Raw genomic sequence first — 18,671 nt, 5'->3', positions numbered from 1 at the left:
CCCCTTGTGTGATAATCCAGGGTAAGAATTTTAAAATGCCCAAATCACAGCTAAACAGAGATATTGAATAAAACGTCAGACCGTACTATCATCACAAATCTACAAGAATTAAAATGAACAGGCAGAAACATTCACTAGCTGCCTAGTATAGTATCAGATTTCGTTAATTTGTAGCCAAGTTGTTGAACATCTTCCTTCAGCACTGGTTTCTACAATAAAAGCCTATAATACCTCAAGAAAGCTCAACAGTGGATTTCCACTGTGTATATTGTTTCAAATGAGAAGTTGTCACTTGTTTCATATTGGGGTTGTGGTCGACTTAATAAAGTCTGTATGCCCTAAAGAACATAAAAAAAACAAAACAACAGAAACATCTGAAAAATCCACAACAAAGGGAATTAGTCATCATCACAGCATTTCCATTAAACATTCATGGCACTCACAAAATAAAAACAGGGGCAAAGTGGAATGAAAGGAATGATTTCAATCAAAGTTACAGCGAGGCCATTCAGTACTGATGCCTCTGGCAAGTTTTGACTCCGCTGAACAACATAAAAGTGAGTCAAACTAATGACTAAAGCAAAGATAATGACTGTGTGAACATGTGCTGGGGCCCTGCCCAAGGTTTAAATTTGTTACCCAACAATCAATTTTTCATACTGTTGATGGTGAATCTGTGTATATAGAATATTTTGTTTAGTTACTAGTTACAATAGGAAGCCCCAAATATGGGCCCTTTCTTGGACTGTGGCATTAGGCAGTATTACTAGTATTAGCATGAAGATATGAAACGAAAGCAAAACATTCCGTCTGTTTGGTATTTAGGAAAATGCATTAATTCCATCAACTCCAAACCAGACTATCAAACTGTGTTCAATATCAGTGGTAATACCGTAGCTTTGATAATTAAAACAAGGGCGTAGGTTTGATTCAAAACTGGGTGGGACACATGAAATGGGGGGTTTGGGGGTCCTTTGCAAAAACATTTTGAGCATCAAACACTAATTTCCTGATTTGTGCCTTTTCTGCATCAATTTATGGTGTAAATGTCTTTCTTGTTTTTATTGGGGGGAACTAATGAACATTGTGGCGATGCCCCCTACATCGACCCATAAAATCTACACCTGGATAACAACTGTGACTACATTACAGTTAACCTGAATTCTTTCTTCTTGACACATTTTATTGATGTAAACCAATGAAGTACTACTGAAGCTGTTAAGCTCTTTGCTGCAGCTACATTTCATCACAGTATTCCTCCAGTAAACCACAACTACTGTAGCTGTAACTGAATAATAGCTGGGTTCTTTTATGGACCTCAGCTATTGGCTACATACAATAAGATACCATCTATTAATTGCTTTATTTTCACACTGAGGTTAGCTTCCAGCTGAAATATCTGCCCAGGCAGTCAATTACATAAGAGTGTCCACAACACAGTATATGTTTTCTACTACACTTTACTTGAGTGCAGCTCTCAAGGGGAGCTTTTGAACTGAACATGAGGTAAAAATTTAGTCAGTTTTTATTAGCATTGATTTTAACCACTTTTCTTAGAAACACATAGCCAATACAACAAAAATAGACTTTTGCTCTATCTAGCTGATAACATTTCGACTATTTAGCTATCTTATCTAGACTCTGCCCTGAATCAAGTTTAATCGCTTCATTCTCTGTAATTCTACATTTATCTTTCACTGTGTGCTATTGCATGTGTCAGCATGGTTGGAGAGACTTTACCTGGCTCTGGAGCGCTTGTTGTTGGTAGAGGGACAGCCTGGCCTTGGTATGCTCATCTGTGGTGGGGCTGAGGGGCTTGGGGTCTGACATGGACCTCTGGGTGCTCTTGATGGGTCGGGGCACAGAGGGGTGTCTCTGGGGGGACTCTGCTGTGTAGGACTTCTGCTGAGGTGTGACGTGGGCCTTGTTCAGCCTCTCGCTGGACAGAGATGTCTCCAGTAGGCGGTGAGGGGACACCGGGGAGACAGGGGAGTAGAGGACTTGTGGGGATTTGGGTGTCTGCTGCTGGCGGATGATGCTGGAGATGGACTCGTTGTGGAGGTGGTTGTGAGGCTGGTAATTGATGTCGAGTGGGTCGGGGCGGCGGCGCTCAAACTTTGCTGCATTTGCTGCAATGTGCTGCTGCTGGCGCTGCTGGGTCAGGAGGTCAACAGAACCAGATTGTTGGGTTCCGGTGCTGGTAGAGGAAGAATATGGACTGACTGTGGTTGGTACACTGAGCTGGGGAGCTACAACACCCTGTGACTGGGCTTCTGGGTCAGTCTGACATGCTAGAGACTGTCCTTTCTGGGTGCGCTCAGGTCCAGAGATGTAGTGCACAATCTCTACTTTATTAGGGTCTGGTACTGTCACATGGATCGCTGGGGAGACTCTTCCCAGGTGCTCCACTTCCGTCTGGCATGACATTTCCCTGATGGTCTGGACTGCGATGCTGGAGGATACCATCTTGGAGGAGTCAGTCTTAGTGTCAGTGGCTGTGGTGGACGTGGCAGCAGTGCTGCTGCCAGGAGTACTGGACTCAGCATGCCGGGAGAAACGGGAACGCCTTCGGCGGACCGGGTGCTCCGTCTCAGCCTTGTCCTCGTCATCATCCGTCTGGACGGAGCAGTCAACACTGCGACCACGCCTTCTGGTGCGATGACGCATCATGTACCTGGTGACGGAGGGAAGAGAAGAAGAAAAAGGTAAGGAAAGTCCATAGACTGTATAAAATAATGTAGGTAGTCGCCGTGACATCACCCATTGGTTTGTGGACTCCTGTTTTGAAGCCTTGAGTTCAGCATTTTGGCTGTCACCATCTTGGTTTTTTGGAGACAGAAGTTACCAAATTTGAATGAGAGGGTGGAGCTGTGGAGGAGCGAGGAGCGGATCTGACTCATAGACTGTGGTGATGCCACAAATAAGTAAAATACATACTGGTAAGTTATATAAAATTCACCCCCTTTACAGTTGTCATGAAGGGAGGAATTAGCTAGAGAGACTGAACATGTTTAATCCCGCCGTACAGTTGGGCATTTTAACATGTGGGTCTGTGGTGATTGACGTGCTTCTGAGACCAGCCTCAAGTGGCCATTAGAGGAACTGCAGGTTTTGGTACTACCATTTTGGCCTCATTTTTCAGCCCTGGTGGTTGCCACCTGGGAAAGAAACATTAAAACTGTATACTACCACATATGTACAAGAATATTCAAGTGTAAATTGCAGGCTGTATCATGAAGCTTTAACATAGAAACTTTTCTTTTAAAATAGTGTTTTTATTGGAGTTTTCAGTTATCTGTATATATACATATATTTCACATAAATAAAATAGTCAGTCTTGAAAAGGCAAGAAAAAAAGTTCATTAAAACAGAGGTGGGTAAGTGGTGATACAGGTACAAGTAGGTACAGTAGTAAACAGTAAACATGAAGTACGCATGGGCTACTACACTTTATAATCTTAATCCAGTTGCCCCGGCCAACACTCTGCCCAGAGAGCTAGCTGGCTAAGTGAGTGGTTTTGAGAAACAGACATAAAATGTTTTATTTGTAAAAACTTAAAGAAGTGCCTTGAAGGAATATCATACTTTTCTTGTAGTTCAATAAATGACATTAGCCTTCCATCGTTGTGTAAATCCATTATTCTGCCTGATCCCTTGTTTGCCCATTTTAAAACCAGCATCTTCTCTTCCAGGTATAAATTTGCCATCGCCCCATATTGTCGTGATAGCTGACAGTAGGGGGGGTTTCCTCTGTATAGTTTTGGGCCTCATGCCAGATACTTATTGGATTTTTAGAAAGGGTTTTTTCGTATTTTTCCCCAGCTTCTTTGGTTCAGAAGAGTAAAGGTAGCTGCTTTTAACGTAGAAACTTAACCTCGGACAACAAGTCTAACTTAAAACATTTACCAATAGCAGATGTCATATGAAATTATTGCTGCATCATGCTTAATGCTTTTGAAACTCTCAGAAAAGTGACATCTTTATTATGTGTGAAAATGGTCTATAAATTATTCATAAAGCCTGCATCTGCATCTCAGCTTGTGTCTTGTTATTTAATTACAGAAAGATGTGAAGTAAATAGGACGACTATCAGGGAAATCCTTGCCAAACACACACACACACACACACACACACACACACACACACAACACATTCACATCTATGTATCTGTCCTCTTACTCACTCTGCCCACCCATACACGCATGCACACACACATCTCTACCTCTCCTCTCCATCTTCATCGTCTGTCTGCACACAGCTGTCCACGATCCTGCGGGGGGAGCCGTAAAACACCACGCCGTCTCCGTCCAAGCTGTCCCTGCTCAGCCTGGTCATGGAGCTGTGTTTCCTCATGTTGCTCCTGGTCTCCACCGTGTGCTCCTCCTGGCTCCTCAGACACATCTCTGACGAGGAGTTGGGGAGGGAGCGGGAGCTCATCTGAGCGTCGTTGTAGGGGTGCACGGGCTGTCCAGTCATGTCCAGCTGAAGAAAAAAAAAAGATTGTTGTCAACTATCATTTATTCAACTGAGCCTGAAAAGGCTTTGCATGTTGCAACTCATGTTACAATCATAGAAGTTCACCAAAGAATTGGCTCAGTGCAGACATGCAAACATTATGAGCTGCAGCTTGGGGTGTCAGTTCAGAACAGTGATCAGTTTTAGAAAGCACTTTAAAATTATTTTTGCAAAATGAATTTCATGTGTCATGCAAAATGACTTGTACAGACACACATTTTTCTTTGCCATGACAGTTAACTCATGAGTTGTTAGAATATGTGTTGGTGGCTTTTGAGATCAAGTTGGCTTTAGAAAATATACTGTAGAAAAAAGGGAGGTGTCAGTTAGGTAAATCCATGCCAGGGGTCAAGCATGTGTAGGCAGGTGTCAGGCAGGTTAAATCTGTGGCCTAAAATTTTCCAAAGAAATGAAGCCTTCAGCATTATGGCTAGATGTCACATCACATACAAGGCACCTGATGGTGTTCCTCCTTTCCCTCACCTGAACGCTGTGAGCTGCAGCTGTTTTCTGTCTCTTCTGCTCTACAAGCTGTTGCTGGAGCTGCTGCTGCAAAGACTGGATCTGATCTAGCTGGGACTTCTGCTGGGCCAACTGCTCCCTCTGGAGAACAAGTTGTTTCTCGCGTTCCTGTTGCTGCTGCTGGAGGACCTAAAAAATGTTGGGGGAAAGGGGAACAGAAAGAAGCACACGTCGGCAAAAAACACAGAGAGAGGACAAGACAAGAAAAGTATGGAGAAGCGTAGCACAAGAAAGAGGTGAGAGTGGACAGGTTGATTGGAGAAGGAATGATCAAACAAGAAAAATAAATGATGGACAAGAAGACAAGATTAAAGACAATGAGAGAAACATAGAGAGGGAGACAGTAAAGACAGAAGAAGACAAGGTTGTTGACTTTTGGCACATCTGGTTGAATACAAGATGACCAAAAACTCCTGACACTGAATGTGACATGGAGTTATTCTTGCGCTGATGGATTAGTTTTAAAAATGGTTCCAAGTTAGTCAGACTTCTATATATTGCATAAACCAAGAATGGAAGCGCAACATAAATGAAGTGCAGCATGTAGCCTGCTGGTAATTGCTGTTGCCAGTCATATGATGCTCATAAGAAAATATGTAATGCATTTTCTTTGTTGCATAAATGACAGGCTAGTGCAAATAAGGAGTTAGGGTTTTTTGCTCATACTGTAGGATATGAGATGCATATTATACATTCCATCTCTAGTTCATTCTCATTAAGGAAGGCTTCCACACCTGTTTAACTGAGTTAACTTGAAAGATTTTCAACTGCTTGTTCTATCAAAAAAGAAGAAAATTGTCATGTTAGCCCTTCTGTTAACTGTTAAAACATCTGCACAAGGCTGTCAGGAGCTCAGAAAAGTGGTATATTCAAATGTGTACTTGCTGTTGGTTATCAGACAAATACAACATAATGGGATTCATTTTTCTTTTGCATATAAATCAGACCAACAAATGGAATATTAAACCACTTTCCATTTTCCCTCTGAACATAAGTCAAACCAACAAATGGAACATGAAACCAAAATCTGAGCATCATCAGTCTCTGTCACACATACATAATACAGGCATGTTCATGCACACTTCATATACAGGAAAGGTCCAGTAAAGTGAACTACACAGCATGCATGTAGAAGTATATTTTGGTAAGGTTGGCTGATGCAAACATTTCTTTGAACACAAGGAGCCATAAATCATTACATCAAATAACATTTTCACTGACAATGACAGTATCTTAACACCATCTTCTGAAGAGATATTTAATGGTCTCACTGGCAAATATCTTCAATAAAACTGTCACAGTTTGTTACATGTACTTTTTTGGAGAACTGATAGGAAACATGCACTGAATTGCATGCATATACTGTAACTGTATATAGTATTGTTTTTTTATCATTTCTGTACTGTATCTTGCAAGTCAATTTACTGGTTGCACATCAAAGATGTGACATTGAAAGAACAAAACAATTCAAATAATATAAAAGGATAAAAACACAATAACATAAACCACAAAAAAGACAACCACAGAAACAACAAAACACAAATCAAAATCCACTGCAAAACCAACAACCACAAAACATCAAACAAGACACCAATGATCAAACTCTCCATTCCGCCTCCCGTTTCTCCCTCTACCTGTTCCTTGATGTTCTGCAGCTCATGTAACTCTCTCTGCACCAGCATCTGCTCCTTCTCCCTGTGCAGCTTCAGCTCAATCCTTTCTCGTTCCAGTTCCTCCTGCAGGCGCAGTTGCCGAAGTTTCTCCAGCTCCACGCGCTCCCTTTCCATCTGCAGAAGCTGTTCCTGCTGCCGATGCAGCCTCTCTGCCTCGGTTTCACCCTCCTTGTGTATGGCACCTGGTGGAGGGAAGGGAGGAAGACCCCCTGCGATGGGTAAACCACTAGAGGGGGCAGAGGGGCCAACTGGAGGTTGGGTATAGCCGTGAGTGTGTGAAGGAGCAGAGGGTGGGTAGGCATGGGCAGCTGGAGGTGGCTGTTGTGGCTGCTGATTGGTTGCCGCTTGTTGCTGTTGTTGTTGTTGACTGTGTAAATGGGCCTGGGACAGGTTTATTGGTTGCTGCTGTTGCTCCATTGGCATGACAACTGTACCTTGCACAGAGGTGACCTCTGCTGATGAGGAAGCACCTTTACCGAGGTAAACCGGTTCATCCTGGACTGTAGAACTAGTAGTTGTCATGGGGACAGACACTGGGGCACCTACTGGTGCTGAAGTTGTTGCAGAACCAGCAGTAGTGGCAGTGGTTGACGTTGTCTGGAGAAGACCTGGTGCTGGGTAACGGACTGGACCTTGTCCAGTTAAGGGTATTCTGGGGGTCATTGGTAGCCTGCTAAGACTGGATAGGGGGACAGGTGTCATGTTGGCAGAGGGGTATGGCCGGTAGACCCCCCTCAGTAGTGGGCGAAGAACAGAGGCAGGCTGAGTTGTGATGGGAAGCGTAGAAGCGATGGGAGTCTGAATGGTGGAGTAGATCATCCCATCAGAGGACCTAATAGCAGCAGGGTACATGGCTCTGAGGCTGGCCTGCCTGGCATTGATAAGGTTGGTTAGTGCTTGACTGTGGGAGATTGGTTTCCCATCTAGTCCAAAGAGGAGGTTTTGTCTCATGCCGAGACCTGCTGCAAGTCTGGAGGCTGCAGATCCAGTTCCTCTCCCCAAACTACCAAACTGCATCAAATCTGGGTTGCTTCCATAACGATCCATAGAATTAAGTGCTGCACACATCCGGCTGATCTCCCTGGCAGTTGTAGCACTGTACTGAGCCAAGTTAGCTTCTTGGAAGCCAGCAATGTCACGAGCAGAGTAGCCATAGTCGGCACTGATGTTAGACAGAGAATTATATCTCCTTATAGGCAGCGTTTGGGCTGTGATGTCTCCTCCATGCCGTAAATCTGTATAGGAGCCATACTGCATTCCTATATACCCTCCATAACCCTGTTTCATAGCAGTTAGATCCATGGCAAGTTCTCCTGAGGCTTGGAGTTGTGGATCTAGTTTAGAGCGGTAGGACTGTAACCCAGCTTCAGCTAGGTTTGTATCAGACATCGAAGGCTGGAGCCTACCAGGGAAAGGTAATGTGTAGGCCTTACGTTCATCCATTGGATATTCATGGTACCCTCCAGTTTGTCTTTCTTGGTCAGACTCATAGGTAAGAGGTGGGGCAGATGGAGGTCTTATGCCCTCTTTCTCACCACCAACACAGCTTCCACCAAAGGGAAGCCGGTAAACAACATCACAGCAAGCTGGTTGGTTGTCTGGTTTAATTTGGCCCCCTGTCAGATCCATGGCATCCTGTCCTTCTTCTACCTTCACTAGCTGAGTCACTGCCCTGGCCTGCTCTGGCCCTCCGTCCATTTGTACTACCATGCTATGTGGTGATTTACCTCCTGAAATCAAACCAGGAGGACTGATCTTCCCTTTCAACTCAATGGGACCAGTGCCATACAGCTCAGGGTTAATGACTGGTGAAACAGCACTGACCACAGCTGAGGCAGCACTAGTCTGACTGACTAGCAACTCTTTTTTCAGTAAAGGTGGGATCTGGCCAGTAAGGCTGTACCTGGCCAAAGCAGATGCCTGTTGCTGCTGCTGTTGCATCTGGTGGTGCTGCTGCAACTGTTGTTCAAGGAGCTGTTGTTGCTTCTGCAGCTTCTCTTGCTGAATTTGTAGCTCCTTCTGTTGGATACTGAGGTCTTCCAGTTTGGCATCAATTTTTGGTATTGATGGATCCATTGGAGGTGAAATCGGTTTGTTCTGGGAGAGACACACAGCTGAACCCATGCCCTGACCCAGATCCACTCGGTTTTGATGGGGATCACCATAGACTGTTGGCTGTTTGGGCTGGGTCATGAACATGGAAGCAGCCACAGTGACACTCACAGTGGTTGGTGTGGCGATCTCCTGCGTGTTCAGGTTCATAATCAGTGGCTGTACAATCGTTGAATGTCTGCTACCCTCTGATCCACCATGGTATTTCCTGCTTTCGGTGGCTAAGGAGGTGAGATCCATTCCCTGGTCAGTCATGATAATAGGGGCAGGTTTGGTGACTGTTCTGAGGTCCACAACACTTCCACCTTGGATCATATGGCCTTGCTCTACCCTAGAAGTTCCTGGGACTGTAGATATTCGACAGAGGGAGATATTGTCCATTGACATGGACCCTCTAGTGTAAAGGCTGGCTGTGGTGACCATACTTGTTCCTACATTTACTTTCTCCACTCTTTGTGTTCGGTAGAAGCTTCGGGTAGGAGACTGTTGGTAAGGCGGCGTGTCTGGAGGGCTGCCACATGGGGAGTAATTGTCAAATGTTGATTGGCGGCTAAATCGGGTAGGCGAAGACAGAGGAGAAGTAGCAGTGTTGACTGTCATAGGCCTAGCTGGGCTTGGAGGTGGGGAGTATGGGGCATCCTGGGAAGACTGCTGACGATAGAGCCGTGGGGAAACTGATCGATGTGCTGTTTGGGTTCCCTGAGCCGTCACTGGAGACGGAGGCCCAGAGCCAGCTGAATCTGACATTCGTAATGCTGAACTGAACGTCTGGGTAGAGAACTCAGCTGTATTCCTTCTGGAAGGTGAACGGGTGGGACTCTGTGGCGGCGGCGATGGAGAAAGAGGAGGACTGGTGCTCCTGTAATAAGTAGTGTACTTGGGAGAACGTGGCTCAATAATTCTCTCAGTGGAAGATGTTGAGCTGTCTCGCACATGGACACCTCTGCTCTCCCCTATCCTTCTGGTGATCACTTCTCTTTGACTGTAGGCCTGGGTAATCTCTGCAATCTTGCTGCATACACTTGAGACTGTAGCTGAAGATGTGGCAGTACTTGATGTGTGCCGGCCATACATACCGGACTGAGTCGTTGTCATAGTGTGGCTTGAACTAGTCTGAGAAATAGTCACTGCATCTCTGGCATAAACTCCATATGCTGCAATAGTGGTGGCAGCCACTGTTGGAGTTATTCCATTCTTTCCTGCTTGGCTTTTGATCCTGTCTTTGTGTCCATCCTTTGCAGAGAAGTGCTGCGTAACTCGGACATCAGGAATCCGCCCTCCAGTCTCGGCAAAGGAGACAGGAGCTGAGATCTGGGTGGGGCTGGTCCCTGGAGTTAGTAGAGCATTGCTTTGCTCAAGTAGCTTAGCAAAGGCTGACCCTGTGTCTAGGAGCTGTTTGTCTGGGTAGGAGCTCTCAATCTCAATCTCTACTTGCTCATCAGTGGCCTGCTGCATCTTGGTGATGTTCTGTGATGTTTGTCGAATCTCCTCATAAATATCTGTTTCTGTCTCTGCTGCCTCATTGTCGTATCCTGCCTGATCATCATATTCATACTCGTCATCATAACCTTGTCCATTAACGTCCTCCTCGTAGTATTGCCCATGTCTTCCATGTTGCTGTTGCTGCTGTTGTTTCTGTTGTTTCTGAAGCATCTCTGCCTTCCTCATCATCTCCTCATAAACCTCCTCAGCGCTCTTTAGCGGTTTGGAAGTTGAGGATGGTGCTGTGGTGGTTGTTGTAGTTGATGATTTCTCGACTGGTGAGTAGAGAGACATAAATGTGGGCAGGTTGTATTCGCTGCCTGACTTGTAAAGTTTGGACTCATATCCCTCAGCCTCAGAGTCCAAACTCTGAGGGGAATATTCAGAAGCAGAAGATCGATGGAGCTCTTCCATTTCTGCAGCTTGTCTCAGCTCCTCTGTTGGAGAAGCATCTTCAATGGGGGAGAGATTACTAGGTGGTGTCTTGGACCTCTCTCTGCGCCTCTGAGCCCTCAGCTCCTCCTTATCTCTCTTGGTCTTTCGTGCTGTGCTCCTTATTCTCTGTTGTTCCACCTCCCTCATCTTCTCCTGCTCTCTCAGAAGTTCTTCTTCCTCTCTTAGCTCGTCCTCTTCGGAGGAATCTTCAATGGTGGGAAGGAGGGGGCCATGAGAGCGGTGGCGTGCTTTCCTCTGCTGCTTGGCCTCTTCCAGCCTTTGCCTCCTGCTAGGGCTACTGTCACTGTCCTCCTCCATTGATGAGATGGAAGTAGGAGACTGGCCTGAGCCATATGAGGATGAAGTGGCTGGCAGTGTGGAGGAGTAGTCACCTCGAGAACGCTCCTCGGGAGATCCTGTCAGGCTCTCCATCTCTAGCTCTGGTTCCCGATCAAGGCTCAAGTCATTTTCATTGCTCAGCTCCATGTCCCGGCTGTAGCTGTTGGTGTTATTGAGTTCAATGGTTTTGAAGCGTCTCAAGCCTCCTTGAGATGCCATCAGATCTTCCTCACCCTCCTCCACTGAGCCTTTATAGACATCAGTAGTGCTCTTAGTCTCCTCCTCAAAACTGCTGGAGTGGTGCTGAAGACGTCTTTTCTCCTTCCCTGAGTCAGAGATAACGTGTTTATGGTGGCTTTTCTTGGGTTTCTGGTAGCCATATCCTTCATCTTCCTCATCTTCCTCTTCCTCCATCTCTTCCTCCTCCTCTTCCTCCTCCTCCTCCTCTTCCTCCTCATTTTCCTCATCAGCGCTCATCTCCATTATTTGTCTCCTCATGAACTCCTCATCTGTCATCTCTGTGGGCTCAGCCTCTTTTTCCTTCTTTTTCTTCTCCTTCTTCTCCTCCTTCACTTCCTTCCGTTTACTCTCCCAGTCTCCTACATCTTCTTCTTCCTCCAATATATCTTCTAGTTCCTCGTCAGAGTCATATGCATCCGGTGGGATTGACAGGGAGCGTGGGCGCTGTTTCCCTCTGTCATCCAAGTCTCTATCTCTGTGCTTCCTCCCCCTTCTGTCCACTTTCTCTTCAGAAAGGCTCTTCTCCAGCAAAGGCCTCATGGAGCTTTCTAGTTTGGTGATTTCAGACGGGCTTGGTGGGGAGCCCCGCCCACTGATCCCCCTCTCGCTCAGCTTCATCTCCTCTTCTTGGATTAGACCTGTGATTTCACTGTGGGAGCTGGAGATGCCGTCAGAGGAGTAGCCAGTGTCACTGAGGCTCTGTGGGCTGCGTGACAAGTCATGGGTGCTGTTGTTTTTTGTATCCTAAAGAGAGAAAGAGAAAGACAGAAGAATGCATCAGATTTAGGGTATCTAGGGTTTTTAATTTAAGTCAAGTCGTGTTTGCAAAGTGTGATAATACGTTGATGCTGGATCAATACATCAGTACGCATTCAATTTAAGCCCAAATATATTTAGATTCAGATTTTTTTTTAAAATACAGAATTCATGTTTTCTGTCTAATTTTTAATATCTATCTAAGAACAAATTAAGTTTATTTTTTAAAAATTGCAGTTTAATGTGATATATCTTATCATTGTTTGTGCGATATTGGATGACCAAAACATCTGTCAGATAACAAGATTGTTCCAGTTTTATTTTGCTTCTTAAATATGTCAAACTGTGCTTGAGCTAACTGCTAAAAAAGCAGTCCTCTCTTTTTAATAAAAATACTGGTTGTAAATATGTCATTAAACTGCAATCTCATCTTAGCATTTCAAGAAGAGATAAAGCAATGACCCTGAGAGCTCTCTCGAACTTGATACCTAAAATATCTTGATAGATACAAACTACAGTGAATTTTGTCTGCGATCATTCAAGAAGCCTTTTCAGATGTTCACGTACATTTGATGATTTAATAGTTTTTTAATGGCATGTAATTAACGTCAATTATCCTTTTTTTTCCTATGGAACATTAGCTACCATGTAAGAAGTGCTATATATAAAAATATTAACAACATTTTAAATAAGAATGAAATAAAGTAGGTCTCTCTTCATTAGTTTTTGAAAGTTTGGGGTTTGCTCCATGTTTATAAATTTAGTCTTTATGGAATTCAACTAAGTAACAAAGTCTTAGCTTAAAATATTGGACAGAAAGCAAAAAATAGTTTCCAGTAATAACAACAACAACAACAGCTGATTTGGTTCATAAGAACCCCAAACTCCAATTACAGAAATTCCACTTTATTCAACAAGATTGTTTTTTAAAGCTCAAATATGGGCTAAAATTGAATGTGTAGGTGTTATCGCATAAAAAAAAGTTGCTAAATTGCACAAAGAAGAAAGAAAAAGTGACAGATTTTAATTAAGAGAGAACATGTGAAAGAATAGGCTTGAACTTGTTATTAAATGTCACTGTGGATGTAGAATTATACAGGAAAACATTTGCCCTTCCTATTTCTAAAACTGAATAAACCATCTCACATTAGATCCACTAAATCTATGCCTGCCCTTTGAACAAAGTCCTCAATAAATACTTTCTTCATTACAATTTAGTTACAATACAAATATGTAATACAGAATTATGCAACAATTTAACTCGATCAAATACATGGAGTATGGTCTGGTTTTATTAAGAAGTAAATGACAGCATTAAGACAAATTGCATAATTATACATTTATCACAAAGTGGCTTAAGGTTGTTGGATTTGTTAACAATTTTTTGAGCCATTGATGGAAAGAGGTTAGTCAAACTGTGCTTTTTAGGAGTGAGAAAATTTCAGTCTTTTCGTGATGAGTGATTGTGAAAGTTAACGTAAAAACTACCCAAAACTCATTCATCAATGGCTCTGTCTCAGATGTCTGTTCATAACATGCCAAATCATAATCTCAAAGGGACTAACCTGGTGAATGAAAGGGGGGATGGAGGACAGAATACAAAATAGATAAAAATTATGGAGAGATTTTCTAGAAAACCTCTTACGATGGTTACAATACTTCAGAGGAGACTTTACTTTGAGCTCTGTGCACTTTAAATTCCTAGCAGCTCCCTAGATGAGGAAGGTCTGCTCTGCCTTTGAAAGGGCCCAAAGCAGCCAATCTTTATAAATATTTCAGCAGGAGTGATGGCTGCCGCTGAGTAAGAAAAGGCATTATTTCACTCTCTCTGTGTTTCTCTCTCACTCTCACTCCCCCTCCCCAAGGTAGTCCATGAATGCTGCCACTTGCAGCCTCAGCATTCTGCGAGGAGGGAATCAATGACATGCTTTCCAAACAGCCACGGACGTCCAACACCACAGAAGAAAGTAATTGGTTCAACTTACAATTTTAAATAACCATGCTCCATAGAAAGTCTTAGGTAATGACATACCACAACTATATTTTGTGATGAAAAACACCCAGTGTTTTGCTTACAGGCTAATTGTCACTTTGTAGTATAACAAAGGAAAAACTGGGCCGGGCTGTGATCGTCCAGCTGAATGTAACTGTAAATTCACATGAAATATTTGGGGTATTTTTACACATGGAGACATTTTATACATGGACTGCAAAAAAAAGCTTTAAATAAAAAGGAGTTCAAGAGTAAACTCTGGGTGATTATGGAGGTCAGAGAAAACAAACAAATAAGAAAAGCTTATATAAAATCAGAGAATGGCAAAAATATGAACAGGGCAAATACATCTAGAAATTTGGTTATGATATTAAACCCTAAACCATCCCATTGCATTGTAAATTCATGAAGGCTCTCAGTGACACTACAAACCTTGAGGCATCTTACTTGTCACTGTAATTATGAATTTCATCTTTCAATAAAAAATTAGTTTAATCTAACTGAAATTAAAAAACAAAACAAAACAAAAAACCAAGACATATGGGGAAGAGCACATTGTACTAGTTATTTTCCCCACCATTTTAACTTTAAAGAATTAAACAACTTAAAAGTATTTTATGGATCACTGACCACCAGTCACAAAATTTGATTACATTTAATATTAAAACAGCATGCAGCAGTTGAGAAACATGCAGGAGAAAATCTTAAATATTCATGAGAGAATAATGGGAGACTTGAGCTTCAAAGGAACTGGTACTCTCTTACTTACTGCTTACTTTCTTAACTTTACCCATAGAAAAGGGAGTCCAGCAAGAACTCTTAGAAATGGAAGTTTGATTTTGTGTTGCATTTGCTGACTGTGTTGTAAGACAGTGATAGTTGGCCAACCTACAATGCCAAACTAATGCAGTCTCACAGATCTGTTCAAAGTGACATTTATGAACCTTAACAAGTGCTTATCTGTGAGCACAAGTCATCACAAAAGTGTAACAGAGGCCATATTCACAGTAGCATGAATGACCTCATGATGCCACTGTTATTCATTTACTTACATCTGGAGTCTAAACACAGCGATCAAAACCTTGAAGGAAACGCTGGAGGGAATCTAATGAGGCACCAGGCAGCTGGTCGTTGGCAGGATCCATGGTGATGTAAAAAGTTAACATCCATTTCTCCGGTGTCAGACTTATTACTTATGATCATCTGGATTGCAGCCCTGTTATCTTTAACATATCTTGACTGTATGGACTGTGGGGTGTTTGGAGGTCCAGCGTGGGCAAAATCCTGTAGACTACACATACTTGGTGCTGAACAAGAGCTTTCATTAAGCTCTTTAAGTGTGATGGAAAAACTGTATGAATGCAAAGCTGGGCCACGCTGAAACAGCCATGCACACTCACATAACTCAACCTGCATACATGCTCTTTAAGTTAAAATGGTCCAGACAATGGCCATTTTTTGGCACACAGACCTGTATGTTACACTATGGTTTTCAGAGAGCGTTAACTGAAAATCAGCTAAAAGGGACAGTTCACCCCAATATCAAAAATACATATTGTTCCTCATACCTGTAGTGCTATTAATCAGTCTTTAGGAACTTTTTTCTTTCTACCAAACTACACCCGCCAACTGTATCACTGTGCAGAAGGACGTGTGCATCTGCTCATCAACGAGAGGCTTGTGCTTGTGTCAGTGCCAGATGTAAAGATTAATGGCTCACCTACGCTGTAATGTTATCTAGCTCAGTGGCGCTAGGTGATCTAGCATTAGATTCACACTTCCCTCTGTGTAGTGATTTGGTTGGCGGGTGAAGCTCGATAGAAGGGAAATAGTTCCTACATGAAACTGCTCATGACAAGGTCTGTGGATTATTTTGAGTAACCGGGTCATAATGTCTGGAAAGAGACGTTGCCGTTGACTATTTTAAATGTATTGTTTTGGCGCTTTGAGCACCACAAGCCGAGTGCAATCTAGTTCTATTATGTTCAAGATAAGGCAGACAACTCTATGTCCCATATCTCCAGTACTCAGCAACTCACACCAAAACAATCTAGACTGATAGACGGCACTACAGGTAAGAGGAAGAACATGTATATTCATTTTTGATTGTCACTTTCCATCTTGTTTATTTGGTTCACTATTCAGAAGCTGTAAAACACTTATACTAGTATCAACTTTTGGTCATTTTCCATAGCTTAACATACAGAGTCATACACATGACTAAAGCAATGTTATGAAAAAAAAAAATCAGACTTACATCATAGTGCCTGGACTTCTTGATTTCCTTAATCGGTGTGATCTGCTCTCCTTTCTTCTGGGAGGGTTTGGTGTCTTTGGCAGTTTGGTTGTCAGGCTCGATTTTGGGCTTCTCCTCTGAGGGTTTCAGAGGTTTCTGAGTCTCTGTGGTCGATACTGGTGTCGTTGTCTTGGTGTCGGTCGGTTGTTTGGCAGCAGTGGGTACAAATGGTACGCTGCCGCCAGTTCCCGGCGCTTTCTGTGTCTGCGGCTGGCCTGGCTTGGGGCCCTGCTGACTGGTGGGTTTGTGGAGAGGGCTTTGCTGACTGGTTGGCGCCTGGTGACGGGGCGAGCCCGTTGGCTGGTGCTTGGGAGACGAATGAGGAACGGGAAGTGGAGGTTCGTCGAGGCCGCCCCCGGACATCAGCCGCTGGGTCTGGCAGTTGAGACATAACCACTCTTTTTTCTGAAACACAGAGAAGACAAAAACAAAAGAGTCAGTGACAAAAGTTTGTTTTTTGCCATACTACATTTTTGTTGTTATATATCATCACCACAACATGGCCGAAAACATGTCTGAAGACATTCAAATTCCAAAATCTTTCTTCTAGCTCATTGCCCATGCTTTGAAAAGGCTGTTTCAAAGTTTCAAAACATCAACACTGACATGACAGGAGAGGCAAAATCTGGCATATGCTTCCAAAAAATACAATTTAAAAAGCTAATAAAGTGATATTTTGAATAAAAAAGTCACCGGCTTGAATGACAGGACTGTCAAAAAGTCATCAGGTAGCTTATTATTGCTCAGCAGCACTGGTTAGCTCCCAGGTAAGTGTGTGTGTTTGTGTGTGAGAGTGTGTGTGACTTAAAGACCATTTAACCCTGTGTCCCTCTGCAACTACTCCTCCACTGAAATGATGTGTCCTCATTGGAGTTAAATAAGATTGATGGTTTAACACGCTGATTAATATTCTTAACGTTGAATATGTCGATTCCACTTAAGCAGCAGACTGCAGAGACAGATGCACACACACACGCGTGCGCAAGCTCTACACACTCTGGAAATCTTATTTCCAGACAGAGCTGTCAGAGCTGCAGCGGGCTAAGCTAAGCTGGCGTACATTTCTAAAAAGCCAAGTCACGCTGACAGCTACACCCTATTTTCATCACATCGGCTCCACTCACTTCTCACACTGTGAGGCTGACTGATGAAAAATTAGACTGCGATGCATGCGCACGCACACACACACACACACACACACACACACTCTGCATAATCTAAATTTTTCGTCTCTAACTTTTTTCCATTTGCTGATGTGAACAAACTGTAGGTCTGTCCAGAAAAAGACATTAAAACAAAAGAAGCAGAAGAGATTTGACTTGGTGTGAGCATCGATAGCCACCATGGCTAAGAAGACTAAGTAAATGTCACTGTCCCATCCACAGTGTTTGACTGACAGGTGATCTCTGGAATGTGCCAACAGAAAAGCCACAGGGGTCGGTTCAGCGACACGCTGACAGAAAAAGAGAGTAATTGGTTTACATTTTATTTAAAGACAACTAAGATTTATCGCTCAAAATATTCAATATTCATTGTCTCGTCAGCATCTCTCCAGTAAAGACACCTTCTGTTTACCTGATGCTGTTTTGGACTGAAGAGCGGCCTTATTAATCATGTAATGAATAACTGACAGATGTAGCCCTCCCCACTGAACACTTATCTCCCATCTCTGTTCTTTTCCACACTCATCCTCTCCTCGTAAAAACTCACCAAACCTATCCTAACCCCTCCCCTCTCCTCATCTTTTATATCTCCTCTCCCTATTAAGCCCCCTTTATCTCTATGTTTCTCTGAATTCATTTCAGACTTATCTGTTTTTAGGTGTCATACAAGAGACTCCACAGTGATGGATGCAGCTTTGGGTTGAGTGTTAGACACTGTGGTCATTATTACTTACAGGCAGCCAGAATTTGTAATGACAGCTGGAATCATTACAGCAGAAAGATCAACAAAAACGTATAAAAAAATAAAAAAACAAAGTAGGAAAACTAGCAAATTCCCAATTATTTTTTTAAACTAGAAAATGGGCAACAATAGATAAATATTTTAGTAAAACATCTGTATGAATATAAAACTATCAGCCCTGCTCTGCATCAGTCTGCATTGAGGCCTCAAATCACGTCTGTTTTAATGACCAACAGGTGTTCTGGCGTTGCCTTTCTAGTACCAGCAAAGTTCAGGCAGATAATGTGTGTCTGAGTGTTGCTGTCTGATTATTATGAAAAGTTTTATGTGTAACAGCTCCAAAAAATGTTGCCTCTCTTTCCTGTTGAAACACAAATCTATCCAGTGCCTTACAATATACAGA

General features: G+C 43.1%; 1 protein-coding gene across 3 annotated transcripts in view; it reads right to left on the bottom strand.

Moving 5' to 3' along the window:
• bsna (bassoon presynaptic cytomatrix protein a) overlaps positions 1-18,671 on the bottom strand; it is a 211,827-nt gene that overhangs the window by 33,758 nt on the left and 159,398 nt on the right. For all 3 annotated transcript variants that reach the window (XM_078170200.1, XM_033629348.2, XM_078170201.1), the window contains 5 exons: positions 16,325-16,768; positions 6,672-12,062; positions 4,999-5,166; positions 4,223-4,482; positions 1,741-2,674 (listed from right to left, as the gene is read on the bottom strand). In XM_078170200.1, the coding sequence (XP_078026326.1) occupies positions 1,741-2,674; positions 4,223-4,482; positions 4,999-5,166; positions 6,672-12,062; positions 16,325-16,768 (7,197 nt within the window). The remainder of the gene's footprint in view (positions 1-1,740; positions 2,675-4,222; positions 4,483-4,998; positions 5,167-6,671; positions 12,063-16,324; positions 16,769-18,671) is intronic.

The sequence above is a fragment of the Epinephelus lanceolatus genome, chromosome 8 (genome assembly GCF_041903045.1).
Source record: "Epinephelus lanceolatus isolate andai-2023 chromosome 8, ASM4190304v1, whole genome shotgun sequence".
Classification (NCBI taxonomy): domain Eukaryota; kingdom Metazoa; phylum Chordata; class Actinopteri; order Perciformes; family Serranidae; genus Epinephelus; species Epinephelus lanceolatus.
This window is presented reverse-complemented; position numbering and strand designations above follow the sequence as displayed.